The sequence below is a fragment of the Fusarium poae genome, chromosome 3 (assembly GCF_019609905.1).
Source record: "Fusarium poae strain DAOMC 252244 chromosome 3, whole genome shotgun sequence".
NCBI classification, from domain to species: domain Eukaryota; kingdom Fungi; phylum Ascomycota; class Sordariomycetes; order Hypocreales; family Nectriaceae; genus Fusarium; species Fusarium poae.
The window spans coordinates 671,662-699,228 of NC_058401.1; the positions used below are offsets into that span (position 1 = coordinate 671,662).

The 27,567-nt window shown below is 46.4% G+C and overlaps 12 protein-coding genes across 12 annotated transcripts; 4 read left to right on the forward strand and 8 right to left on the reverse strand.

Annotated features, from left to right (window-relative positions):
• Positions 1–425: 425 nt before the first annotated feature.
• FPOAC1_007598 (uncharacterized protein) lies at positions 426–4,675 on the reverse strand (the record flags this gene model as incomplete). The annotated part of the gene is made up of 3 exons (XM_044852050.1): positions 426–1,536; positions 1,588–1,805; positions 1,862–4,675. The coding sequence occupies 3 exons, from the start codon at positions 4,673–4,675 to the stop codon at positions 426–428; spliced, it is 4,143 nt and encodes a 1,380-aa protein (XP_044704720.1).
• A 592-nt stretch (positions 4,676–5,267) lies between these two features.
• Positions 5,268–6,935, forward strand: FPOAC1_007599 (uncharacterized protein; the record flags this gene model as incomplete). Its single annotated transcript, XM_044852051.1, has 5 exons — positions 5,268–5,273; positions 5,535–5,670; positions 5,724–6,271; positions 6,329–6,824; positions 6,880–6,935. 5 exons carry the CDS (start codon positions 5,268–5,270, stop codon positions 6,933–6,935), a joined length of 1,242 nt encoding a protein of 413 aa, XP_044704721.1.
• Positions 6,936–7,221: 286 nt separating this feature from the next.
• FPOAC1_007600 (uncharacterized protein) lies at positions 7,222–7,776 on the reverse strand (the record flags this gene model as incomplete). The annotated part of the gene is made up of 3 exons (XM_044852052.1): positions 7,222–7,264; positions 7,316–7,433; positions 7,485–7,776. 3 exons carry the CDS (start codon positions 7,774–7,776, stop codon positions 7,222–7,224), a joined length of 453 nt encoding a protein of 150 aa, XP_044704722.1.
• A 580-nt stretch (positions 7,777–8,356) lies between these two features.
• On the forward strand, positions 8,357–9,496 carry FPOAC1_007601 (uncharacterized protein; the record flags this gene model as incomplete). Its single annotated transcript, XM_044852053.1, has 2 exons — positions 8,357–8,826; positions 8,884–9,496. The coding sequence occupies 2 exons, from the start codon at positions 8,357–8,359 to the stop codon at positions 9,494–9,496; spliced, it is 1,083 nt and encodes a 360-aa protein (XP_044704723.1).
• Positions 9,497–9,871: 375 nt separating this feature from the next.
• FPOAC1_007602 (uncharacterized protein) lies at positions 9,872–10,877 on the reverse strand (the record flags this gene model as incomplete). The annotated part of the gene is made up of 4 exons (XM_044852054.1): positions 9,872–10,161; positions 10,216–10,332; positions 10,383–10,400; positions 10,451–10,877. 4 exons carry the CDS (start codon positions 10,875–10,877, stop codon positions 9,872–9,874), a joined length of 852 nt encoding a protein of 283 aa, XP_044704724.1.
• A 500-nt stretch (positions 10,878–11,377) lies between these two features.
• Positions 11,378–11,718, reverse strand: FPOAC1_007603 (uncharacterized protein; the record flags this gene model as incomplete). Its single annotated transcript, XM_044852055.1, has 2 exons — positions 11,378–11,535; positions 11,595–11,718. The coding sequence occupies 2 exons, from the start codon at positions 11,716–11,718 to the stop codon at positions 11,378–11,380; spliced, it is 282 nt and encodes a 93-aa protein (XP_044704725.1).
• A 1,010-nt stretch (positions 11,719–12,728) lies between these two features.
• On the reverse strand, positions 12,729–13,652 carry FPOAC1_007604 (uncharacterized protein; the record flags this gene model as incomplete). The annotated part of the gene is made up of 1 exon (XM_044852056.1): positions 12,729–13,652. The coding sequence occupies one exon, from the start codon at positions 13,650–13,652 to the stop codon at positions 12,729–12,731; it is 924 nt and encodes a 307-aa protein (XP_044704726.1).
• A 1,018-nt stretch (positions 13,653–14,670) lies between these two features.
• On the reverse strand, positions 14,671–14,993 carry FPOAC1_007605 (uncharacterized protein; the record flags this gene model as incomplete). Its single annotated transcript, XM_044852057.1, has 3 exons — positions 14,671–14,693; positions 14,747–14,876; positions 14,931–14,993. 3 exons carry the CDS (start codon positions 14,991–14,993, stop codon positions 14,671–14,673), a joined length of 216 nt encoding a protein of 71 aa, XP_044704727.1.
• Positions 14,994–16,087: 1,094 nt separating this feature from the next.
• FPOAC1_007606 (uncharacterized protein) lies at positions 16,088–17,000 on the reverse strand (the record flags this gene model as incomplete). Its single annotated transcript, XM_044852058.1, has 2 exons — positions 16,088–16,168; positions 16,221–17,000. The coding sequence occupies 2 exons, from the start codon at positions 16,998–17,000 to the stop codon at positions 16,088–16,090; spliced, it is 861 nt and encodes a 286-aa protein (XP_044704728.1).
• Positions 17,001–19,459: 2,459 nt separating this feature from the next.
• On the forward strand, positions 19,460–20,338 carry FPOAC1_007607 (uncharacterized protein; the record flags this gene model as incomplete). The annotated part of the gene is made up of 1 exon (XM_044852059.1): positions 19,460–20,338. The coding sequence occupies one exon, from the start codon at positions 19,460–19,462 to the stop codon at positions 20,336–20,338; it is 879 nt and encodes a 292-aa protein (XP_044704729.1).
• Positions 20,339–20,510: 172 nt separating this feature from the next.
• Positions 20,511–24,990, reverse strand: FPOAC1_007608 (uncharacterized protein; the record flags this gene model as incomplete). The annotated part of the gene is made up of 4 exons (XM_044852060.1): positions 20,511–20,948; positions 21,013–21,282; positions 21,429–21,793; positions 23,526–24,990. The coding sequence occupies 4 exons, from the start codon at positions 24,988–24,990 to the stop codon at positions 20,511–20,513; spliced, it is 2,538 nt and encodes an 845-aa protein (XP_044704730.1).
• Positions 24,991–25,336: 346 nt separating this feature from the next.
• On the forward strand, positions 25,337–26,988 carry FPOAC1_007609 (uncharacterized protein; the record flags this gene model as incomplete). The annotated part of the gene is made up of 2 exons (XM_044852061.1): positions 25,337–25,814; positions 25,877–26,988. The coding sequence occupies 2 exons, from the start codon at positions 25,337–25,339 to the stop codon at positions 26,986–26,988; spliced, it is 1,590 nt and encodes a 529-aa protein (XP_044704731.1).
• Positions 26,989–27,567: the final 579 nt, after the last annotated feature.

Genomic DNA, 27,567 nt, shown 5'->3' on the forward strand with positions numbered 1-27,567 from the left:
ACGTTATTCGTAGATACGATGGACTTCTTGAATCACACTTGGATCCTCGTTTAATACACCTTCTCTGGTCACACATCATAACCCTTCCTGATTCAAGTCAACGACTGTTTATGTCTTGAGCGGCGCGCCGCAATCTCTGTTCTATTTTAGGCTCTCCGTTCTGTCACAGCCAGCTAAAGCAATTCCTTGCGGCGAATGAACACAAGATGTCTAGGGATCTACGAAACGTGACACGTGCGATGCATCTTTAGCAACTATTCAGTCATGCTCGCTATGATCTAAGAATCATAAAGTCTAAACTAAAGATCCTCTAAATTATAAAATTTCCCCTAAATAACACTGTTGGATCTATCCGTCTTTCATCATCCAAAATTACAATAACTGACTCAATCTGAAACTCCAACACAACTCCTTCATCTATCTAACTAATCACCCTTGTTCGGGTCAATCTTGGCCGTAATACAATTATTCTCAACCCATCCACCCTGCTTATTCCCCTTGGCTGAGCAATCACAAGAATCGATAGGGACCTTCATGTACCTCATACACTCATCAAAGTCGGCCTTCCACAAGCATCCCTCCTTAACCTCAAACAGGACTTTGTAATGGTAACCTCGACCGCCTCCTCCAGGTAACAGCTTTTCCTCGAGCTTATCGTTGGACCAGTAGTACCCGTTATCCTTGTTCTTGGAGACCACCTTGTTACAGAAAGACTCGGCATTCACAGTGATGGAGTCGTGGCTGACTTTCGGCCCTTCGTCGTAGCAGTGCTTGATGTTCTGAGACGGGTCAGGAGACTCCATGGTTGGTGTGGGTGTGGGTGTCGTGCTGGTCGTTTCGGTGTTGACCCATGACGCACATTGCGAGTTGGCGACGCAGGCACCACCGTGATTGCCAGTACCCAAGTTACACTGAGTATAAGTGGTTGTTGAGGCGCAAGAGCTGCCATCAGGTGTCGAAATTGATAGCGGTGGGGCGTTGGTGAGAGTAGGAAAGTCCGTCAGTTGAACAGAATCTTCAGTAGTAGAAGTGATCATCTCATCCGTTGAAGAAGTTTCCTCCGTGAAAGAGGTTGACTCTTCGGAAGAAGACTCCTCAGAGCTGGTCTTGGTAGAAGTAGCAAAGGTAGTAGACTCTTCAGATGTGGTAGTATCCGATGGAATAGGACGATCGCATGAAAGCCCAGAGTCCTCGCCATCTCGCTTCTTTATCCACGTCCAAACCCAGGCTGGTTCTGGAATGGCCCATAGACGGGTAGGATCATCCAAGCTGGCGAGCTTCAGGTTCCATTCAGCAATCTTGCTTTTCCAGTCGGCAGCATTGTTGACCCGAACGTTAACAGCTGCCACCAAGTCCATCTTCAACTTGTCGATGACCTTTGTCTTGGCACCATCGACCTCGTTGTTGATAGACCAGGGATCCTGCCCGTTGAATCTGGTCTGCATAAAGGTCTTATACTTGTCAGCAAAAGACCAAAGGCCATTCTTCACCGCAGGGTCGTTCATGCAGCCCTTGGCCTCGTTATCCATATCCGTACTACGAGCCCATATTAGTAGCTGTTATATCTAAAAGTGACCATAAACTTACAATCTAGCATAGATTCGCTGGTTCTGTCTTATAATGGAGTCAATCGCTTCAGGTGCGCTAAACATCTCGACACCTATCGCCATCTTCTCAAGCAATGCGAACTTTCCTTTGATGCGTCTTTCTGCGTCTTTCTTGGATGTTGAAGCTGTAACGTCATTTCGGGCGTCAGACCATTCGTCACCTTTCTTCTTGACGTCGCCTGTATCGGCAACGAATGCCTATGGAACAATGATTGTGAGAACATGTGCGACCAATAATTTGTGAGTTATCGTACCTTTGCAATTCCGTTGGTCCAGTGATTCATACCGATGAAATCCTCCAAGTAATGTGCGTCCTTGATTGTAAGTTTACCCTTGCGAACGGTAAGGGTTCCAGATGGGTAAGTGTCATAGACCTTCTGAAGGAGTCTCTTCTTGCTATTCTTCGTAGCGCCACCATAACTCTCCATATCTTGGCAGTTGATCTTATGGCGAGGGCCGCCAGTAGACATGCCCTTGACAGGGGGGCCATTCGGATCGATGATCTCGTTAAAAAAGTCCAACAGCATACTCTTCTCGTAAACATGGTCGAGTGATGCTACACCATGTCCTGTGGGATCTGTCCTATCCTTGATGAAAGTAGCGGCATCCAGGTTACCCCTCAGAATTGGCACACACTGACTGCCCTGTGTCGTGAGCCACCATCTCTTGATATCATTTAGTGGAGAATTTTGGGAGATGATGGTCGCATCCTTGTACAGGACAGTCTCTCCGCCGGGGTACGCCGGGAACGCAGGACTAAAGGCAAAAGCGGCGCACCCTCCCACGGACCGTATGTCTCGCCCTGCTCGTTTCTCAAGATAATTGTCACGTCGATCCAGGGAGTTTGAACCGGTATCTTCGAGGTCATCGTTGCTGCATATCACACAAGAGCTGTCTCCCGAAGGACCACATGCAGCGGCGGATGAGGTGGTAGTTGTCCCAGTGACGCTGCATCCAGTATGCGTAGCGGTGCAGGTTGTTGAGCATTCAGGTGTGATCGAGGCCCCAGCAGGACCTGTATATGTGGTGCAGGCCACAAAGCAGTCTGTCACGGTAGCCTTATCAGTGCATGTGGTGGAAGAAGGTTCGTTATCCTCTTCATCATCGCCATCATCATCATTGCTGTTACTCTCAGACGTAGTGGGAGGAGTGGAACAACCTGGGGGAATGCAGGGGAACGTGAACTTGGGGAGGCCTGGGAGCTTGAACCAAGTGTCAGGCGTCTTAGGAAAATTCCAAAGGACGATGCCGGAGCCCGATCCGCCACACTTCTTGCAGCCAACTAGAACTGGAATAATAGTTGGCTCAGAAGAGTCGCCTGATGTGGTTGTGATCCAAGTGTTGGATGTCCACTCAGGATGACCGCTGACAGTTGACGAAGAGAATCCCTCGGGAGCATCTGTAACTGTCGGGAATGGTGCGTCTCCGGCGGTAGTTGTTGTGACTGGCGCTGGGTTCAACGTTTTGGATGAGCTGTTCCCGTTGAGAGCGGTTGTCGAAGGATTGTCATTTTCCCCATCGGTTGTCGCAGCAGCATCAGTTGTAGTAACACCGATGGCGGTAGAGGGTACCTCACTGTCTGATGATGAGACTTCAAAAGTTGTGGTGTCAGAGTTATCACTAGCGGGCTGGGTGGCAACATCCGTCTCGTCAGGTTGGTCACCTTCTGTGGTAGTAGCCTTAACTGCAGAGGTTTTATCAGATCCCAATTCAGTGGTCTCATTGGAACCATTATCCTGGGTCTCCTCTGTGGTGGTTGGAGTCTGCTCCGCAGGGTCAACTGTTGTCTCAGGGCCAGTCATAGCACTTGTAGATACGTCATTTGCCTCAGTTGGGACTCCAGTATCAGTAGGCCTTGGCAAATCCTCAGTCACAGACCCAGTGGTCTTTTCATTGACATTGGTGTTGCCCGGAGTAATCTCGGAAGATTGTTCTGGTGCTATGCCTGTTGTCGCAACGATATTCTGTGAAGTATTGCCAGCACCTGATGTTGAGGTCTCAGTGTCGGTGCCAGAGGGAGAGATAGTCTCATCAGGTGCTCCTGATAATCCAGTCTCGGTGAAATCGGGGTTCCGTGTGGTAGCTGGCACATCGGCTGTACCATCTGTTGCGTCTCCAGTAGCATCAGGTTGTCCGCCGGTGATACCAGCAGAGCCAGTAACATGACTGGAGGCGTCATCAGTTGGGGCAGTTGCAGGGGCTCCCTCTGTAGGAACAACCCCATTGACAGAGGTTTCAGTATTGGCTCCAGGGCTAGCTGTCTCAACTGAATCATGGGTAACAGTCTCAGTGGCAGCAACACCATCAGCTAAGCTAGATGCATTTGACGAAGCCGCCACAGTGTTATCAACATCACCGGAAGGCTGGTCGATAGCATCTGTTTCAGTTCCAGTCGCTGATAGTTTGGTTGAATCATCACCCGACTGACCAGGAATGTTGTCGGTTTCGGTAGCACCAACACTATCCGTCAAGCCAGAACGATTTGAAGATAGTTCAGTGTTGGTTGCATCTTCAGATGGCTGGCCAGCGATATCAGTAGCTGTATTGGTTACTGGTAGTGTCGTGGAAAAATCACCAGCAACGTTTGTAGTCTCACTACCAGTAACATCATCACCAGGCTGACCCGGCTGACTAGGACGGTTTGTAGGAACGGCGGTTGTACCGCTGCCGCCAGTAAGCTCAGGGACATTAGGTGTCCAAGTTTCAGACACGAAAGGGATTTCGGAATCCTGGCTGGCCTCTGAAATGTCCCCATCTGCAACTGTGGTTTCTAATGGTGAGGCGGAACCGAAGGTTGCAGAGCCCTGAGGTAGCTCGACAGTGTGACCTTCTGATCCCCCTGCGAAGGTCTCAGTGGAGCGTATGGGCACTGAGATGGTCTCATCACCATCAGAACCACTTGCAATATGAGTCTCCACTGTGGTATCCTGGGCCGACGTTGTAGGGACGAAATATGTTGAGGGGGCTGTGGGTACATCATAATCTTTGTGGGTGACGTCTCTCGCTGGTTTGCAGGGACTGGCTAAAGCACCTGCGCTCCAAAGAGCCAAGAGTAAAGACTTTTTCATAGCTTGAAGTAAAAGATAGAAAAGAATTGGAAGAATAGGATGTTGGCTAGAGCAGATTGTCCACTGAATGGGAAGTGTTCTTGTTCTATCGAAGAAACAAGCGATGAATGGGAATATAAGGCGGGATAAGAATGATGATATATCTATGTTAAAGCCTATACCAGGGCTCATGGTCGATTGACACAGAAGATTGTTAGGACTTGGCACTTCTGGAAACGCCGACAACGCTGGATGGGTCTTGGGACGCCTCGTTAGCGTTTAGCCGTATCCTAGACCATGAACGACATGGTCATACTTTGCAGAAGACCGTAGTAAGGTCCGCTCACAAGAGGTTGCGGATCCGAAGAAAAATTCTACCTGGTCAATGGTTCGGTCATGCATTGCTACAGCCATTGTGAAACAGAGTGTAAGGATCCTGTGCAATGGCAAGCCATGTCAATAAACGGTCCAGATAGTGTTGGCTCGTTCAAGAATTGAAGAAAGGCAATTACCATGCGAGAAAGAAAGGGAAATTGTCCCACAACGTATCGTTTCGAATCAAGGATCTGCCGTGGGAGAAGAAATTGCAGTGGAAATATGTAGAACCAACACAATGGAAGTCAGTTGGTTGTACTACCACATCACCACGCTATCATTAGACTAGACTAGGATTGCGTCTACACGCTAACGACTGAATACTACGCCAGGATGTAACCTGCACTAAAGAATGTAGACTACGGATACCCTACTAAGCTCCTTGCCTAGCCCTGTATGTAGATCAATAGACTGTTTCATCTCATAAAGATCTACAGGGTCTTTTCTCCACTCTCACATCTCTTTCTATTCATAACCTTCTTTGTTTCAAACGGGCACACGGTAGACTAGTTACTGGACAGATGCCCTGTGCTTGCACCGGAGCTACGCCGCTCGCAGAGTTTTTTTAGCCCGACATTTCCTTTGTTCAATCATCCTTGATTCTTCACCCCCTCAACTGCGCCCCTCATTTTCAACATCTCGTAATTATCCTTTTTCATCTCCAACTCGTCTCAAGACTAATTATTTCGATCAGAAGCCATGGCAAATCCCGAATTTATTTATTGCACTATCTGCGGCATGACCTTACTTGATGATGCCTGTGTCGTCTATTCTGGTCCTCACTGGCCCGGTGCCGATTTTCATTCTAAGAAAGTCTCGGACCAAGAACTTACTCGCTACGAGGCCATGGCCGAAAGCCAATACGGCAAAGCAATACTTTCTACTGGCCATGTGACCTATCCTCCAGAGGCATATGACGAACTCAGGCGGAGTGAAGATCTTCCAGACGGTGTCGCTCCAGCAAAGATGTATATTGCTATTCATCCAGCTTGTGAAGACGTGGCCAAACGAGCCATCAAGACTTTATCCACTGCCAAGATCCGCTCTATTGGTGATCTTTGGTTGGCTTTGGAACGTCGTTGTGCCGGTTATCTCAACTGGGCCTGGCAACAGGAAGCCATGGGACGTGATATCAGATTTATTCCCTTCATTCCCTATAATGCGATTGATGAGCCTGGCCTTCATGGTTATTATGCCCCCCTTTATTGCCTTATACACACTGGCGATGAATGGGAAGGATGGGTAAGTAGACTGTCCTGCGCCAAACTTGAAAGACATGGACTAATGAAGACATGGTAGTGGGATGAGAACCCTGTCGACATTCCCAACTTGACCACAGAATTGATGTCAAACCTCGAGAGACTTGAACATAACCCGACCCCAAAGCTTAAAGAACTCTTGGAACTTTCTCCAAACGAGATCGAGAACCACATACACAGCTTTGTGCAGGACGGAGAATTCTCGCTTGATTGCAACTATCTCATGCCTCAGTCCATGTGGGCCCAAGTATTTTTCCGTATTCCCTTCCTCTGGGATCTTGACATCGATACTGTATATCGAAAGACCGGGTCGAGCAAGGATGATCTGGAGAGTTGGAATTGGGAGAAGCTCACGAGGCAGGTTATGAGCCGCGTCGAGGTATCGCATGACGTTAGGCCCTGGGTTGATGATGAGGAGGCATGGGATTATTCGGATGTTGGGTTAAATGTTCCTGGCGGTTTTACCAATCGCCGGAGAATTTGGCAAATTCTGGAAGAACTGCATCCAGATGTGGCGCTTTGGAGGCACAAGGATTGTGAGTGGTAGCCTGTCGAGAGATGTATTTGATGGCATAACGCACGATCCCATAGTATTCAGCGACCCTGCTGAAGAAAATGATTGTCTTTCCTTGGCTACCGGATATTGATGTTCTGTGACACTGTCCTTTGTGAGCACATATACACCCAGTTTTCTACCAGATGCCGCATCTTTAAAAGGTCGACAATGTCAAACAAGTAGTTAAACAGGATTTGACTATACAAAAATCTCCAATATCATAGCCATGCCACACACATAGTCTGATGTGTGAGTATAGCTGTCATCGAGAAAATCATGTGTTATCACAAAAAATAAAAATGGAAATATAAACAAACTCCAATTTACTATCTAACCATTCAAACCACGATGAAGGACCAACCCCAACTACATCAAGCTTAATAACAAAGTCCTTCGTAGCAGTTCAAAGTGCAGTCATCCCTTGTAACAATTAGCAGCGCATTTAAGAACCATTACACAGTACAAACTTACTCTGTGTCACCGCAAACCCAGGTGTTCTTGTTACAGCATTGGTTATCAGTGCCCACGCATGTCGCATTGTTATGGTTAGGACCGCATCGACCATTATAAGCCCGAAGTGGCTCAGGGACTACAGCAAAGTCAGCATAAACGTAACAGAACTAGTCAAAAATAAACTCACATCCGTCCACGCAGTATCGTATATTGGGTAGAATATTTTTGCAGTCACCGTTGAGTCTGGGGTTCAAGTCGTAAAACTTGTCAATCGTGATGTCCCATTTCCTAGCCATGGTGGCACATGTGTTGACATCGGCCTTGGGTCCTGCTACCTGGCTCATACGACAATTGATGTCGCCTACCCTCAAGGCAGAACTGAGCTTCCAGGTTGAAGGTTGACATTCGTCTTTTGAGACGGCCGGGCTGACTAGGGATAGGCCTAGGAGAGAAAGATGAACAAGCCATGAGGGACCCATTTTGAAAGTAGAAAGCAGAAAAACACAGTTGAAAGTTGACAGGATAAATGCTGAGATGAGATTCTCTGAGTCTGAGAAATGTGGCAACATATATCAGGCTGCACACACTCTACTACGCCAACATGCTATTAAACAAGACCCGCTCTGTAGATCATGAAACAAACTCTTTTCCATTTTTACGGCTCCGTGCTGTAAGCCCCGTTTTGGAAGAATTGTGGCTTGTCGGTGATGTCCGCGGCAACTGCGATGTTTCAGTCAAAATGCTCATGTCGGGAGGATCCCTACCGCTGAAGAATAGCGGCCGTTAGTTTGCGCCTGTTGGTTGATGTCCTTTGTGAGTCAGTTGTCTGGTGTAGATTGTGGATTCGTTTCTAGTGGAACTAGCTGGGATCATGCTTAGCTGACAGACAAGGGACTTTCAGCCTTGTGCGCACAGAAGGTACCCACAACTTGGTCCAGAGTGGCAGCCTAGAATACACACTGACGACGCTAAAACCCCTCATTGTGGAGGAACCCTGAGACTGAACGTTACATGAATTTGTCTCCTACAACTTCATTAAACACAACCCTACAACACATCATGAGCTTCAGTCCCCGAAGCCCAAGTGCAGAAGACCAACAGAAGCAAGATGATGCTGCCTGGGAAGAGCGCATACAGCAGCTTGTCGAACTTCCCAACCCAAGACCACGAGCTTTAACGCCTGATGATACGTGTTCCGACGCCCCAGTAGCACGTTTTCAGGAGTCTTGCCAATGGTTTAAAATACCACCAAACATACGCAGGGACATCCTCCGATTGGCGTTTGGAGATGTGCGTCTCCATCTTCAATTAATCCACGGCTACCAAGAAGATACTTTTGCTGAAGATCCTGATCATCCTCGACAAGGGTGGCGATGGACGAGCTCAAGGTGTCATCGGCTCTCTTCGGATGATATTGCGCAAGGGCATGCCATGACCAACGGTGGTCTTCCCGGGCCGTGGGCCGATGATTGTCGTTTGAAAGGTGCGCCTATCGGTATAATGGGATGGATTTTATCATGTCGTCAAAAGTGAGTCTGACCCTCACCCGAGTTCTTCCGATTATATTGACATTAACAAACTCCCAGCTACTCCGAGACAATCGATATACTCTACTCAACAAACACGTTGATCTTGAATGGACAAGCAATGATGATTCATCTCCATCAATTGATCCCATCGCAAAGGCTTGATACTGTGACATCTCTTGAAGTCAGATGGTATTTCAAAACACGCTTCACCTCGTGGGACGACACAATCGACAGGCTGGACGAAGATTACTTGGAAACTGTCTTTAGTCAGCTATCCCCACCGTACTTCCCAGCATTGCGCAACCTGTACATCACTCTCGAAGATTCTTCACAGGCTCGTCTCTCTTGGAATGCGCAAAGCGATTACCGAAGCATTATTTACGAACACTTGGACAATTTCTCAAAGCGAATGAGTAACTTAAAACAGCTTTCTTGCGCATTACCGTCCTTCTTCTTGGATTATCATTACCGTAGCGCAACAGAAGAAATTCGGGAAGGAATCGCTATACATCATGAGTCATACAGGCAGTTCTGGCGTGGTGATGATGGTAAACTGGCTGCTGTTCGGTTACCATATGTTGATAGCTATCCAGACCCGCCACATCATTTAGTCGTGGACGATACGAAGCGTCATGGCTATTGGATACTTGAGATACCTGATGATTATTGAGATAGTTAAACAACGAGGGAGTGTTTCGATAGACATAGGCGAAAGCATTTTGTATTACTTTCGAAATTTGACGCGGGTCCACAGAGTTGCAAAATCTTGTTACGGTCACTGTCAAAACTAATGTTGTTGCGTGTTATTGTTGTTAGAGCAAAGTTGGATTAAGTTGTCAGTAGAAAGAGCGAGATAAGTAGGTAGCAGGAACATTGGTCTCCAACTTCTTAGGGTAACAAGTAATTTAGGCAAGAATCATATCCTTAAAAGCATAAGTTTTACCTTCCCATTCCGTCTCTTATGCTTCCAGCAGCCAACTTTTCCATTACTATGAGGGCAGGTAGGTCAACACTCCTATCTCCCGCCAATTAAAACATGAATACCTCACAGCTTGGTCTCTTCGTGCTCCAATCCCGCATCCTTCGCCTTCTTATCTGCCAGCTCACACAAAAACTTAAACTCATCACCACTGACTTGACTCACACTGAGCCTCGACTGCTTCATCAACTGCATCGTCTCCAACGGACCACCAGCCTTTCCCAGCTCTTTCAACTCCTTGAGACCAATCTGCACAGCGAACTTCTTGCGGAACTCGACATGCACCAAGTCCCAGATGGGTTTCTCCTTGGTCGATTTGGGATCGTAGTATGGAGCGCTTGGCTTGCGAGCAGATCCTGGAGAGAAATGTTAGGGGGGACTACGAGAGAAGTGCGGTGATGGATACGTACGATCTTCGGAGAATTCCTTGACGATTTCCATGATACCGACTATACCGGGTTCCTTGCAGTTGCTGGCGTAAAAGAAGGCGAGGTCGCCCGCATTCATTTTCCTCATATTATTTCGCGCTACCGAATGTCAGTATGCTTCTTTTTGTCATTCAATTCAGTGACTGTACCAGCATATGCTCGAATTCCTACAGTAATGTCAGTACTTGTCTTCTCAACATCAGAAAGGGAATCTCACCATCCCATCCTTCAGGTTCTGTCTTTGTCCGCAAATCATCAATCGAAAACTTGACATCGACACCGTTCTCAATACGTGTCTCAGGCTCGGCTTTCATGAGCCAGTACCACTGTCCATCATGTCTAGGCGCATCGGGATTTGTCGTGGGGATGGAGTCAATATCTGGATCTTCGGATGTAGCGCGTGAACGAGATTGGTTAGATTCTTGTTTCTTGGCGGGTTTCTTTGTCTTTATGGCTTCTGCATCCGGTTTTTGTTGCTTTGGCTCATCTTGCTGTTTCTTTGCTGATTTCTTTGTTGGAGCTGCCTTTGTCGCTGGAGCCGCTTCAGGTTGTGATTGACTTTTTGATGCTGCTTGTCGCGAAGATCTTCGCTTTGGCGCAGCTTCTTCAATAGCCTCGGGGGCGCTTCTTTTTCGGGGCGGCATGATGTGATAGGATATTCTGTGTTGCGATGGGAAATGTGTTTGATGTTTTTGTCAGAGGTTCGATACGCGACGCGTCGGAGTTGAGGCTTGACTGATGCACCGCCACATTTTTGGTTACGCCACAGTCGGGAGGTGATAACTCGGCTGTAGGGTAAAATCATGATCAGAACTTGGTTTACCTTTGACACGCTTTATGCATCACAGTTCGCTGATGAGAAGAAGCCGAATTGTATGTTCCATTCATTTCTTTTCTTTTGGCTTTTTTGTGCGTTTAGACTGGAGTGATATGCTCATCTTTCTCCCTTTCGTATAATCTCAATGAATGTCATAGTTGCAAACGAGAATCATTAGTCACGACTAGCAAGTTTTCCGCTGACCACAAATTATCAAGCTGTAAATTACTGGCATTCTCATGCCTAAGTACTGTCTCTTCTGATATAATATCCCAAAATGCACAATGATGTCTCAAACCGCTACTCCATACCCATTATTGTGTCCGTTCAAAATGCCGTCCACCATAATGCATCATTCTTGACCCACTCGTCCGTTTTATTCCTTTGCTCTTTCATTTCGTTTAATGTTTCCACAGCCCGATTGTGCTGAGCTTTTGCAGTGGTGTATTGTTGTCTAAGGACAAGATATGTGAGGCCATAGGCAGCTGTGTAATTTGTTAGTACTAGACTTGAAGAGGAATGGATGGCGGAGAACAAAACATACCTGCTGCTGTTGTGACGAGCGCTGCAGTGGGTAATGAGCGGGCCAGTCTCGCTGTGAATCTGGGAGCTGGGGGTTGGTGGAAGTCAAAGCGGGGAAGAGCTGATCCGAATGAATTTGTTGTCATTGTGAAGATGTTTGTAAAACAATTGTAGTTTGGTTGGTTTGTATGATTGAATGGTGTCTGATATGGATATTGAAGTAATCGAGGCTGTTTGTATTTATATTCATCTCTGGTCGGGTCCTCCCGATAGTTCATCACATCATGTTGTTCACAAGACGTTTTTAGTGGGTCAACTCAAACGGTAACTCTGCTGAACCTTTTGTCATGTGGCGTGATTCAACTGCTGACAATCCCCAGCTCCTTAACAGTGTAAGAGGTACGTACCCCAGCCACTTGAACCAAATGTTTAACCAATACCACCATTCCGAAGTATACCACAAGGTCCATAACTAAAAATACCCTTCATTGGAAACCGAAGTTGTCTCCGTCCAATAACCATGTCGTTTTAGGATAAACAGTTGACGTAACAGGAAATGCCGGCTTTGACTAGTTGACATCTCCTAGGTAGTTCAGGGCTTGACAGAATAACTGACCATAATACTCTTTCTACGAGCGTAAGGATGATCAGTTATTTGTGTCAACTCTCAGCGTGCTGTTGAAAAAGCACCAACTAGTAAACAGCCCACAGGACTAAGCTCACTATCGAATACATATGATTAAAAACGGTTATCTAAAAGGTCGAGATCTATTTAGATGTCACCGGAAACAGGATAGTAATTTTCCTGTCGCATTTAATAAATTCTCGGACCTTGTGTAATGTGGTGTGATTTAACTGCTGACGATCCCCCGCCAAGAACTAAGCCTCGCTCGACAAGTGCCGACACCATGCGGCCATAACATGGTCTGACCTTTTGACATTACCGTCATTTATTTAAAGTTGGCACTATACTTGCAGATCTTGAAACAATTAGCGACAGTAGCATGTGGTATGGCCCGAGCCGCAGTTAATTAATTGCGCGCCGTCTGAGTCTTAGCACAGAGCAATGACCAGCTTTAATGTGAAACTCGATCCCTGTCTTGAAATTCATACACCCTGAGAAAGTAACTAACTGACTAGTCTAGCCCTCGAAATTCTACTCCATATGGCGAGCTAGCCAATCTACAAACACCTCCGGATTCTCTTGGAAATAGGTATACCCCTTCATCCGCACCGTCCCATCCACCCAATGCAACTTCTTATCCTCCACAGTGAGAGAATCATACATAGTCTGTACATCACTCTCCTTCGTCAAGATGTCCTCGCGCACTGAATAAATAAACGTCGGGACACGAACATTCTTCATGACTGGGATAGGCGACAATTCATCAACTGTGAAGCTTGTCTCCATCTTGATCATGTCGTTAACGTCTTCAAACCGATCGTCGTGCCCAAACATGGCAAGAGCCTTCTCGACAAATGGTCGGTACGAGAGAGGCTCAGGAACAAGAAGACAGCGTACATCCTTGAAAACTTCTGGTCGACGGTCCATGGCAAAAAATGTAGCGATACCTCCCAAACAACGACTGAATAGCCCGATGGTCATGTTCTTGGTGTCGTCTCGACTGCGAACATAGTTCAACGACCCAACCACATCTCTTGATTCAAAACGACCAGTGCCAGTGATGCCACCATTCGCTTGTCCACTATTTCCAGAGTTTCGCATATCGTACGTAAGAACATTATACCCAGCATCATGCAGGATCTTGAGGTCAGGAATAAAGTTGAGCTCAAAATCATTTCCCGTGGCGGAACCACCGAGAAATGCCTTCCATGGCTCGAGATGAGCGGGGTAGCCTGATCGAGTGCAGCGGAGGGGATGATTGGCAATGATCAACTTGTTGGAGCCTGGCTTGGGGATATACCATGCTTCAAGAGGTGTGCCGTCTTCAGAAGGAAAGAATACATCTTCATATTCAAGACCTGCTTCACTTGGACGGTGAAGGAGAGGAGTGGGGATTTGATTGCGTAGGGGAGCGACAAGACTTTTGAGGAACCCTTGTGTTTCTTCGGGAGTCATGGTGAATTCTCTTGTGCTTTTGTGTGGTATTGATAGTTTCGCAGTCTATCGATGAGGTGCTGTTGAGAATGATTGAAATGATGAGCTTGGATTGAAAGTTTTGAAGTCAATATTGAGTAGTCTTTATATACTTGGCGTTTAGACATCAAGACAAAGCAGAAACCCAAAACGGTAAACAATCTCGCTATATCATTTTGTCCCGAGAGTAAGCTGACATGCATGTGGAAGGATCTGTAACAGACAGTCCTGAAGTTTTGGCGCCTGAAGTAATTGGTCAGTGTGCCGCTTGAGCTTGACCAATTCGCTGCTCTCGACCCAGGTGAGATAGCTGCAGAAGCCATGGATCCTTTGCTGACACTGAACTTCCCCATTAGGAAAACAATCAAGAAAAAGGACTTAGGGGTATTGAACCCCCGCGTTCCCGTTGTTATGGTACAGATCATGGTTTTACTGTTAGGGCCAAATTCTAATTGGGTATGTCGCTTTTGGGGGCCGTAGCCTGCAGAAGCCGATGCATTTCTAAAGGCTCGGGGTTTGGCAGATTTTCCGACAGGTTAGTCTCTAATTTAATGAATTTTGAATGACTAATGAATCAATGGCTACGTCAAAGTAGACTGAAACTATACAGTAAGCAGTGTTAAAAATACTTGAGGAGCTCGTTCAAGGTTATAGCCCATGCTGTAATTTCAATTCCCGATAAAGATTATCTGATTCCATGCATCAGTCTACTGGTATCGAAGCAAAGACAATATTCCTTGATTAGTGATTTCTTATAGGTCGTACTATGCTAAAGGAGAAAGGTCTTATCATTATTGCTACTGTAGATCAAATCTTTTCATTGCCCATTGCCGCTCTAGATAGTCGATACGAAATCAGTCTTAAGAACCAGACCCACCTTCCACCCTGACCTAGGCTGTCTTCCGAGTTGATGGCCGACTTGGAAGATAGGACAACCAATAAGCCTTGAGCAATAAAAAGGAAGATTCGCTCCTGAACAAGGACCATGACCCGATCACCATCAGATCTTGAGGAATTTCTTGGCTGGCCAAAAAATGTCAGTAAACATCCAAGTTGGACGAAATGATTCGACCTACCAATCGGGCGACCGGATTTGTCGTAAACTGTGGTAAACCAACCCCGACGTCCATGTTCATGGGACTCAATGCCGCCTATTCTCTCAGACGTGCTAAACCACCCCCGACGCTCATTTGACTCAGTCTTTGCCTGTCAGGAATTTTAGAAGATGACACCAGTGGAGTATTGCCGACAAGTACTGACCTGTTGAACAGGAAGGGTGGATCCCAAGGCAACAAGGGACAGGATAGTTAAAGACAGCTTCATGGTGTATAAGAAAGATGTTAATGATAAACTTGTAAGATAGCGATTGTCGAACATACATCATGAGAGGTATTGTTGCCTTTTTATAATTATCATTCGCATTTGTATATCAGCTAATTTGCAATAGACCATACTGTTTGTTGAAGGGCAATCTATGTGGCTTGGCTGAAATGTCTTAGCGATATCAGACCAGGCCAGTCTCGACCACCTTCAGCTAACGTGCGCGAAGCCACGAAGTAGTCGGTGTAAGGATGATTGGATAGAATGGATCCAGTATACTGTAAATATTTCCCTACATAGAGCATATCTCGAAGCTATAGATTAGACTGGTCTAAATAACTCGACTACCTGCCTATACTATCTACCAATGAAGGCACATATGTCTTGTAAATATGAGACAAGATTGATTTGTCCGTTTTTATATTCGGTGTAACTAAAAACCTGGAATCTGAGGCCCGTGCCAGCATTTGAATTGATTGGCTCACATTATGTTGATTTGATCATGGCGCTTTCACAGCCGGCTGAAGTTGGTCTCTTCAGAGACGTGCCACCGGGGCATTGCGCTCTTACCGTTCCTGTATATAGGTTTAAGAATGATTCACGTGCACTAGTGGTAAACTATTGACGAACTATCTATACTAATGATAGCATGTGGTCCCTGCATTCAGCTGTCACTGCCAGAACTAGACGGTTTGATTGTTATAAATCTCGTGTCTGTTAGACACTATATCACATTTCATGCCGAATATTGGCTGAACTGGATATTCTATGGCGAAGTGCAACGGAGATTGGTTTGTCTTCCCCGTAGATCATCTAGAACCTCAACTCAACTGATAAATAGTTCATGGCGAATCATTTTTATAACCTCTAAGAGTTGAGACATTGCAATGATAAGTCAGGTTTAGAGTGGGTATATTCAGAAGTCATCGATAACTATTGTACATATCTATAAGAGTGGCATAAAAAAAGAAGTCTAAGTGGTGAATGAAGAGAAATTCAGATGAAGAGTGACTGTTGTCCACGGGGCATCAGATCTGGGAGAAAAAAGAAGACAAAGAAAAAATACAAGTCTATGGAGATAGTCGACGTGGCTAGACTTAGTTGGTGTAATGAGCAACGTATCCAACTTCCATCATGCTTCCATAGCCATCGCAAGTGTTTCCATTGGGATATCCGGGCTACATAACCGGTTAGTTCATGTCTAAATATTCGAACGACTTGTTGACTTACCCAGGTACCACCGACAGCAACGTTGAGGATGAAATACAAGGGGCTATGGCATAGAGAGTTCCAGACATTCTGGTCGTTGATTCTGGCACCGGTGATCTGGTGGAACTGCTGACCATCCAAAAACCATGTAATGGTCTCGTCGCGCCAGTTGCTCTTGGCCCGATTGAACTCGACTCTCCAGGTATGCCAGTCCTGATTCGGGATACCAACAGTGTTGCCGATACCGGTGCCTTCGTTGCAGATACCACCGGGATAGACATGGCAGTGAACTGTTCCGTGACCGATGAGTTGGCCATTGACTGTCTCCATCGCGTCGATCTCACCACAAGAAGGCCAGCTACCACCGTTGCGGAGGATATTACCAAGCATCCAGAAGGCGGGCCAGATACCTTGCTTGTTGTTGGTAGAGCAGGTACCGAATCGAATATTGGCTTCGGTCCGGGTGATTTTGCCCGCCTGGGGTGTGAAGACATACTTGCTCTCAATACGGCCAGAAGTCCAGCCGTTTTGGACAGAAGCATCGCGCCAGGGCACAAGCTGGAGAGTTTCACCGCCGCTTCGTTGTACGTTGCGAGTTGAAGAAGTATAGACCTCCAGTTCGGCATTAACGTTGAGGTATCCGGTTATGATATTCCATCTGCTTGTGTCGGGGAGAGTGCCGCCTGAGCCTGCAAAGGTGTCCTGCCAGACTTTAGTGAAGCCACCATAGTTGGGGGCATCCCAGGCGACAGAGCCTAGCGAAAAAAGAGAGAAAAGAAGGTAGGAAGGCTTGAACAACATCTTGACTTTAGTTGTAGTGATTGGTAGACTGTGTAAATGAGATGATAGTGGGCTTCAATTAATTTGACGTCTTCTTAGCTTTCATTTATATATAAAAAATAGCGTAGCATCCTATTCGGTATTATCCTGGATATAGTCCGTGTCTTATGGTCTTGTTAGCATGGATTATCGATAGCATGCGGCAATCTACCGGGCAATAAACAGAAATTTCCATCACCCGAACCATGCCATCAGTATGGGAATAAAGACCACGAGTTGATATGTGAGTTCATGGTCTAGTAGTTATGTTTGAACGACAATTCCCGTGCCCAAAGTCGTCTCCCATGGACTCTTTATGTGTCCAGATATGATCAAAATAGTAGTCACAATTCACTACTCAGTGACCTATTGATCGAAAATACAGCATTGCCCTGACCAAGTTGCGTGACATATCGTAGCGTTACATTGGAGGATGGCATGTCGCAGTGCAGAAAAAATGCTTTCTTTTTCAGGATTCGTCCGAAATTATTTAATGCGACAATCAGGAACTCATCTAAAAACCAGCGAACCGAATTCCAACCTTATCTAGCATGAAGCCTGTGGCAAATCATCCTACAATTTAACACCCTTGAGATGATCCCCTTAAAAGGAAGCTAATTTGTGATAGCCGTTGAAGAGACCCAGATCAAATGTAACCTTCCATTCTGGAAGTCATATGGCCGCTTGATGTTCCGGATCGAGGGTTTTAGTGGGTATAGACAATCCAATCATGTCGTCGAAGGGATTAAAAAGTGACATGTTGTTCATGGGTTTGACTTGGTTTGACTTGAGCGATGGATTGATGGATTTATCTACCATGTTCGAATCCATACCAACCAAGTTCTGCCCGAGGTTAATCCAGAGAAATCAGACTTAGTCACAGCGATTCTGCAAAAAAAACGCCAAAAAACATACAACAGCGGGGATTCGCTGGTCGTCACCGACCCAACTACTAATCCGCCCCTTACCAGCTTATCTATGGGAGAGCGGACGGGATCCCGAGTTTTCTGATAGGTATGGTCGTATGTGTTTGAAGAAGCTGTAAGTTGAGCCTAAATCCTGGGTCATGTTACAGAGGAGATGGTTTGCTGGGATGATCACATGAGCGCAGATCTAAAGGGAGAAAAATGAGAATAATGCCCACGTGAAGATTGTGACTCCATAATAGCTCAAACAAATGTTGATTGATACTTTACGATATCCTATGTCCAAAATATTGATAGACATGATTGAAAGTATGACAGAGAGTTGAACCTTTATGGTATGTGTAGCAAATACAAGGAGATCAAGAAGCGAAACTCCGCCATTGGTCTAGATAAGTCTTGCCACGTGCTAGATTCATCATTTCCAACCACCTGAGCGATAACCCAAAACGTGAAGGAGAACGTTCCCATTAGTCCAGTGAAATGAAGAGAATCGAGGAAACCACGACAGGAAATAGGCAGTGGCCGAGTTTGGTTTTGGCCACAGTCGGTGGATGGCTGGTCGGTTCAATATTTGGCGGCTTCTCCGATGAGTAGACGGGTGGGAATCCGAAGCTTGATCAATCACAGTGCCGCATTTTCTGAAACCTTCACAAGCTGGGGACCATGGCCGTCAATATCAGCAGTGTCAAGCATCGTTTCAACAGCCTTGGGCTTCCCGGGGCAATTGTGAACGCCACCGGCAGTGGTGTTCATCCACCCGTTGCAGACAGGGCAGCGATTAGCCATGATAAGTTTGTTGATAAGGACAAGACTTGAAGGTGGAGAGAAGTAATAGTAGTGGGAAGAATTGTTAAGTTGAATATGAGAATACCTCTGAACTATAGGAAAGCGATGCCTTCTATATTCTACACTGGCTTCTGTTGCCATTACCCTCACTATAAAGTAGTATATGGATACTACCGACACGAGCGGGGTAGTAAATTGAAGCAGTAGAAGCAGCTGAAAATGAGACATGTTATATCACCATGTGGTGGAAAGGTGGCGGTTTATCATTAATTCACTTTCAGCTTAGCAATTTCATCTATACCACTTATACATACTTCTCTGGTATTAATCATCATGCTTCACACCATCAAAATGAGCGGGGTAATGAAAAGAACCAGTAAGATGCAACTCGAATTACAATTCTGAAGCAACATATTATATCACGGGGTACGAAAGAGTAGCGGTGTATTGTTGATCTGCTCTTAGGTTAACAATCATTGGGTTTTAAGACCTGTAGAAAAACGCCGGAAAAACTTTCACGCCACAGCACCTACATGGAATGATCACATGATTGTAGCATGTAACATTGTCTTGGTGAAGTTCTGCTTGGCTGTCATTCCAAGAGGGTGATGTCTTGTAGGCAGGCGGTCAATAGCGGCAGATGTTTGGAGCTACTTGAGCTTTATGCCTTGCCATCCCGTCTGCATCCGTTCTCTCCAAACCTGCATCATCCGTTATAAGCCATTCAAGATGAACCCGTACGAAGCTGACCCTGCAAAAATTCCTCAAGATGACCGATACGCCGATGTTCCCTTCTATGGTCGGTACTTGCCTACACCAGATGACTTTCAACCTGACCTAAAGCATGCCAACTCGGCCTCGGAAGATTCTATAAAGTACTGGGCATCGGTTCTTCAACTCTGCAATACTTCGAATAGGATGTATGAAGGTCTAGAGGGGGCCAGGGACGTATTCGCTCTTGGTGCCGTCATTGTCAAATCAAGCCATCTCCACGCCGAGCTCCAGGGCAGACGCGCAACCCGAGATTTCTCATATGCAGATGCAAACGAAATCAAGGCAACTGCTCTGGCAAAGACAGTATTGAAAGATATAAAAGTACCTACTATCTACTTTGCAGATAAGATTGATGGCAGAGATGTCTTGGTACAGGAGAGGATTGCTGGTGTGGGACTCAATATCGCATGGCAATACATTTCTGCGGAACAAAAGCAAGACTTCAAAGACCAAGCACGCGACGTCTTGCGAAGCATGGGTAACGCATTACCTCCTACTCCAAGCACGACCCGATCATACATTGTCGAGGATTTAGATCCGAAAACACACCGAGGCATCCAGGAGCTTGAATACAACCTGATCTTCTCTGAAGATAACAGTGATCCAGATCATTCATTTATGCACAACGACTTTACTACATCAAACTGTATTGTCAATGATGACAAGATTGTCGGGCTTGTTGACTGGGAAATGGCAGGGTTCTTTGGATGGAAGACAGCTGGCCATGTACATGTCCATATTCGAAGCCCTCGACGGGATAACTTTGCAGCGCTGGATTTACCCGAGGATGTTCTCAACGACATCCTCTTCTGGAATGATTTGTACGAAGTTTGACTCTATTCGCTATAGCTCGTATGTTAGCCGGAGAGCGAAGGCATAGATATCTGGGACTTTTCGTAGTGCCACCGTTATGGATAAACCAGTGCATCTAAGTTTATTTAGGCAGATACCGAAGGCCATAATACTTACATGTTCTATGCAGTAGATATCGGCATGAGATAGCTATTTATCGAGTATATCTATCACAAGGGCTCAATTTCGCAGCACTGCCAGCATCTTTGGGGATAACCCCAGCGGCAACCGCAGACTGGTAACACCATCGCCAGTCTTGCTTACCCAGTTTACCGTCACACTTCCAAGACCAAAAGAACCATCCATCACCCTTCTCAAAAGACTCTGCCTGTGCAGCCCAATACGCTTTGTACCATGTTTCTTGCCCATCAACCTTGAATTCATCGGTATTCTTCAAAGTACTGTTGACCGACAGAGACCATTCACCAACAAAGACATGTCTTCCCATGTCGTCATTGCAGGCAGTTTGTATGTAGGCTTTTTTGTTACCTGCAATTCTATTGTCGAAGCTCAGGTATCTGTGTGCATCGAAGAATATGTGTTCGTCATCTGGGAGATAGGTTCTTGGGTCTCCTGATCCCCAAGACTTGCCCTGTGAGACGTCGGAGTAAGCTACCATGCTTCCAGCATTACTTCGATACAGAGAAAAGACTTACCATGAATTGAATGTGTAAACGGTCAGAGCTAGCAACCTTAAGGTAGCCCTCCATAGCTGTGATGCGCTTGTATGCGTTGGGATAGTAGTTCTTGATCATATCTGCTGCCTCGTCCTTCCACTTTGGTACATGCACAGGCTCGTTCAAAACCTCTAGCATTCCAACAGTGGTGTAGTTGCCATTAGTGTGGATGCGCTTCGTCATCCACTCGAGGAAACGGTAAGCACGCTCGTAGTTCTCCGGAGTATAGAACCCAGGATCTGGCACGGACTTGAGAATTATCAGTATGCAATACTTGACGAGACTGGATAGGAGCCACACACATGACCTGTAAACTGCTCGTTAGGGGAACTGATTCCGGGCCCAGAATGAAGACCGATAAGTACGTAGATCCCGTACTTTTTGCACAAACCTACGATCCGGTCAAGATGCCAGATACCACCACGAGGCCAGTATTCGCCATCTTGGATAATGTCTTCGTACATCCAGTATCCTACAGGAATTCGAACGGCATTGAGACCAAGACTGGCAATCTCCTTTATATCAGCCTCGGTGATCCAGGTCTCCCAGTGCTTTTTAAAGGCAGCGTTGGCTTTGGCTTGGCCGATACCCTCGACGCATGCCCATTCGTCGTTGTAAGCACTACAGCCCATGCTTTTCCATGACTCTTCAGCCATCCATCGTTCAATGATGAACTGCGAGCCAAGATTGACGCCACGAATCTTTGTATTGTCGGGTAGCCATCGCTCGGTGAGCCTTTCTCCGTTGGCCTTTGCGGCCGCTAATCGTCGTCAGTATGTTACTTGGTGAGAGAGATATTCAAGTACCTACCCCTGGACTTTGGTGTCCAGGCACTTGCTGCGCCAAGAAAAAGATGTAGAACAGAGTTGAAAAGCATCGTTAGGATGATGATGGCGTCTTGTTGGATCGCCGAATGCCTCTGTATAACTCAAGCGCTTCGAAAACTGAGGCCGGTAAACGCTGAATCGTTCGGCTGTGGTTACTTATAGTTAGCAACACGGACACGTTTGTATTATATAGACTTAGGAATGCAGTATTTTGTGCACGGAATCTTCCGCAAATCAATTCCGCGATGCCGATCAATCTCGTTGAGAATTCCTGTATTCTTCTGCAATCAGGCAAGACCCCAGACCCTTTTTGCTAGTCACGCTACGGGGTAGCAGAAACGTTGGCCTCCTGGGTCTCAGGATACAAAAATAAATAACCTAAGAGATCTGGTCTAAATATCATAAGCTGACCTACTAATTTCGTCCCTTATGCCTCTAGCGGCCAATCCTTCTGATACCCTGAGGACTCCACGTCATGAAACAAAAGATCCTCATCCTGGCATTGATTCAGTACCACCCTGTACCCACCATGATCTCTCTTAGCAATACCGTTGGTTGATCCCGGCTAGGATTACAAGTGCGGCTGAACAATGTTGTTCGATCCGACTCCACTTGTAAACCTGTTTATTTATTTCGAGCTCGAATGATCCGATAACGACATGCACCGAAGTGGGCGATGAAACCGTATCGAAATCTCTCATAAGACTGAGGGAGATATTTCTTTCTCAGACCATAAACTAGAGTAGAAGTCATCGTGTCTATTTATCCCTGTTGACAAGCTCATGCGCAGCCCGAATCGCAAACATGTGCTCTTAAATTGAACAAGACAGACTTATAGAACACCAGCACAGTGATGGTGTGATTCACCACGTCCGCCCATTCAACCGCGGCTATTTAGAGATTTTTCATGTACATCAAGGCAAGAAGGGAAACAGTACCAGTCGGAACAGTACTACTGAGACCGCGACTTTACTGCTTGTTTCACCACAAGATGATATTTGCAAAGTGGTATTATTCTTTATTTGACAATTTTGTACCGACGCTAAGATTCAAGTCCCTTCCTATATCATTTCTATATCAACCGGAACCTCTGCACCGGTACGCCTCTCCTCTTCAATTCTGGCTCTGACAGTCGCGGATCGTAAATAAGGTCTTTCTCCGTAGGGTTTGTCAGTGACCCCCGGTGTACCCATATCTGACCCTCCTCTCCATCGTTCCCCACTGGGAACCTCGTCCTGGTATAACCTTTAGGTAACCGGACGCCATCTAGACGAGGATCTGACAGACGTACACGCCGCCCCTCTTTCCAAAAGACGATTGCTTGTATAGTGATACACCAGAGCCGTTTCCAGCCATCGAAGTTATCGCCAAGCAAGGCCTGACCGTGAGACATGGCTGGATGGTAGCATGGTCCAATCACTTTGTAATATCCCTTTCTCCGTTGACGTCGAAGAACTAAGTTACATTGTAACCCCAAAAGAGTCACGATTATATCGCCAGGTCGGCTCTCTGTTGGGACACGAGCGAATGTCCCATTGCGGGTTCGAGTACAAGCTCGAAGCTTCATGATGTCGACCAGTAGATTTACGAAACCCTGTTGGACCTCATTATGGGTTATAAACTGTCGGATGAAGTTTCGTCCGCTTTCCAATGATATCAATGCACCTTCTGGACGAGATTTGGTGAAGGCTATGTCGTGATCCCAGAGTAACCCAAACTTGAGCATGTTGATTAGCTCATTGAGGCATTCGTCATCGTTGTAAAAGTCTTCATTTCCCGTAAGACATTGTAGGAATTGAATAAGCAAGAGCATATACTCTTCCTCGGGCTGATCGAAACGTTTGTAGGGGAGAACAATTGGGGTGCTGCATATCTCATCACAAGACACTCCCGCCACCTCCAAAACACCAGACTTGACGAGAACAGCAGAAGCAGCTGACTTTCCACTGGCGCTACTGGTAAGACTCAGCGTGTGCAACTGCTTTCCAAGGTCTGCTGTCCAGGTTGGTTTTGTATCCGAATTGCACAACTCCAGGAACTGCAGAGTCCCATTGCGGTTTATATGAGAAACACAAGCTGAAGCCAATATCTGCTTGGCAGACTTCCTGTAGTCCACTCGAATCGATTGAGCAACGTCCGTTCTCAAGAACCCCCGGATTGCATATAACCTGTCTCGAATATCTGTGCATTCGTAGCGGTTGGTCAAATGGAGAAAACCAACCCACTCATGACTATCACCCATACCAAACATATTACCAGCCATAAACTTGGCCGTGAATACCTGAACGTTCTTTACGCAGGCGGGCGAAACGTTGTCAACTTGCAAGGACATGAACATGACAGAATTCTTGTACATATTCCATAGCATTTCCTCACCGCCAAACCTCACAATTGACGTTTCTTGGTTGGCGAATGCTATTTCTTGAAATGTCCAAAGCCTTCGGTGCCAATCTATGTCTAATAGCTGCTCATACGCAAGCAATTGATCATGAGTGGTTGGAATAGGCCCTGTTCTGTTCACGCCAAGAACTTGACCTATTCTGTGCCAGTCGCGTGTTATATCGATTGTTTGCGGTACTTGGTTTGCTAGCCCACGTAGAGCCTCCATGATTGTACGACTCCAGGACGTTTCAGGACCCAGCCAGATAACAACTCTCTTGGCCCACCGATACACATCTCCCATTCGTTGAACCTGGGAAGATCGTTCGGCAAGATTTCTCTGGTTGATGCAGATTGAATCGCACCAGAGAATGCGACTCCGATCATGGTATCGCAGAGACTTTAAAGCGGAGGCGAGATTTGGTCCGATCTCAAGACACTGTGACTTTGTGGGAGTTTTTGAATGCGCCCCGTGTGAGTGGTGCTCGGCGGCAAGGCTGATAGTCTGGGGATGAGACTGGTCGCCCCAGCAGTAGGACAAAGCCTCATAATCTGGTATCTTGCGATTTCCGGGGGCCAATTCTCTCTGTAAAATGGTGCCTGCGAGGGGGTCTTCGGGTAAGCCAGGCTGTAGTTCCAAGAGTCGTATCTCGAGAGTAAGTAATCGAGAATATTTGAAGCGAGACTTTTTAGACCTGTAGGAATTACTCCAAAAAGGAAGAATAGATTGAAAAAGACTGGCAGAAGTCATTCTCGTCAAACAATGAGTGGTTGTTGCGAAGGAAGAGAGTGTTTATTCCCGTGCAATAAAGGGGATGGAAAGGTCAGACTTGATTATTGCTTTGAGGAAATAAGCGCTCATATTACGAGGACAAAGCGCCAAGTTCCAACTTGACCAATCAACAAGGAACCCCTTGAGGCCCGATCCGCTGCGGCTGAGACATTGAAAAATAATTATTCCGAAGGAAGCATCTCACGTAAGACGGAAACATTGAGTAGGAGTGCTGGCATTAATCTGTCTCAACTTCTATAGCCAGGCACGAGAATACCTTTCCATTAATGACAGACCTAACAGAAAACAACCTTTTACCAGGGTCATGGACGCCTTTGGTAGCGTTGGCACAGCGACATCGCTCCTAGTACAAGCATTTCACCTCTTCCGACACGTGTCGTCAGCGCGTAGTTTTTCAGATAGCGCAGGGACACTTGCTGCACTGATCGCCATTGAATACTTCCGCTTTGAAACATGGCTTCAGCAGAGCGGCTTACTGATCACCGATCCGGTTACAGGGGAGTTTATTGTTAGCGAAAGCGAGCTTCGCCGGGCCATTCTCCTTGCTTCGGATGCACGATCACTGACGATGGACTATGGCCGTGTTGAGCGACATGTCTTGTTGGTTATTAGCCAAGCACACCTATGCCTGTTGATGCTACAGGAACTTCGTAAAAAGTACGCCCTTCACAATGACATCAGCCAGGCTATTATCACTGGAACCCCAAACTCTGCTGCAATCCAACCAAGTCATGAGATACCTACTGCAACACCGCTATTCCAGAATAATCAAGTATTTGAAGGTATAAAAAGAAACACGAAACTTCACCGGCATCGCGAAAAAACCATCAGCTTCTTCCGCAAGGTAAACTTTACCTGGTCGTTCAAAGACTTGAGAGTCTTGTTGCAGCTGGATACGACGTATTCAAGGCTACTCTTTCAGGTGAAACAGCGCTACACAGAGCAGCTCAGTTCAATCTTGATGATACTGTCACTTGGTTGTTGGAGAAAGGAAGTAATGTATCTGCAAAAGACGCGCACTTTAACACCCCACTTCATATTGCCGCTTCCTTCAACGCGGTCTTGGTGATTGAGACGTTACTCTCCCACGGCGCACAGCTGAACGCTGTGACTGTCGATGGTCAGACGTCTCTGCATTGCGCAAGCCAAGCAGGCGCAAACGATTCCGTTATCGCCCTACTCGACGCCGGCGCAGATCCTAACAAGACGGACGGTCGTGGTCACACACCGCTGGCAACGGCTATATACTGGGGCAAATGCAAACCAAGCACCATCAATGTACTCCTTGAACGTACAGAGGTAGACTGGAATGCTCCACGAGCAAGCCACCTAGTCTTCATCGCCGCACTGGCTATCAAATCTCCAAGCCGTGCTTCGGTGCTTGAAAGTGTCATTCAGTCTCTACGCTCAAAAGTAGGACAAAATAAAACGACTCGTATCATCAAACGATTGATGCCAGAGATGGTACCCGAGATAGTTGTTAGCGCAGACGACTCAGATCGGGGATCTCCAGCTGATGTGATTCCACCATTACTTGACTTTCTACCCGAAAACAAGAAAACACGCCATCTCCTTCTCTTCCATATGCTTCTTGTTATCATCAAACATGGCGGAGATGATGATGGAAATCTCACTCGCCGTCTTCTCCTACTGGACGATAGTAATGTTTCTCAGGAGATACCGAGGGACTGGGGTTTTCAGGGCCTATGCTGTCGTTATGGCAGACTGAAGCAGCTCCGTGTGTTCTTGGGACGTGGATTGAACCCATGGGGTAGGTCTATGGTTGACGGAGTTATGTGTACTACAGAGGATATTGTCAAACAGTTTTCGCCCGATATGTTGGGGTCATTCCAACGTATTACTGATGGCGCTGATATGCTGAGGAGTGTGTGCATCAAGGATCCATCAATACTTCCAATGCTCGGAAGGATGTATCCCCCTTTAGGAATTGAGTAATAGTAAGGCATGATTCGTCAAGCGACTGTTGAGCTGGCCCGCCTTATACCTTCCCGAGCGGTAGAAGTATCTCCATCATATACGGAGCCATTGATCAATGTGTTCTATCTACATAGTAGGTTGAAATACGACAGGGGATTGGCCAAAAGACATTCATTAGCATTTTTGACCATGGTGACTTGGATTGTATCGGGGAGGATTTCGGGTTCGGAGGCAATCAGACAAACCTCCCCTCGGTCGAGGACTATCTCTTGGGATCGTTCTGGCCTGGTATCACAGGATTTGGGGTCGGTGATGATGATAGTTGAGTAAAATGTGTCCAAGAAGATAAAAGAGTTGTGATTATCTCAACCCTGGCCAAGGAGACTAATGGAAGCCAGGTCAACGCCAATGCCGGGTAATTCTTAAGCTTATTCGTATAGGAAGAAATAAAAAACTACTTTGAATGAAGTGTCCACTAACAGTTCTCCTCACCGTCATGGTGAACTACAAATCAGTGGGGTTCAGCCTTGACATCATCATGTCCAGTGTTAGAGCCATGATACACCATAATGACGCTTAGATAATAGTCTATGATAT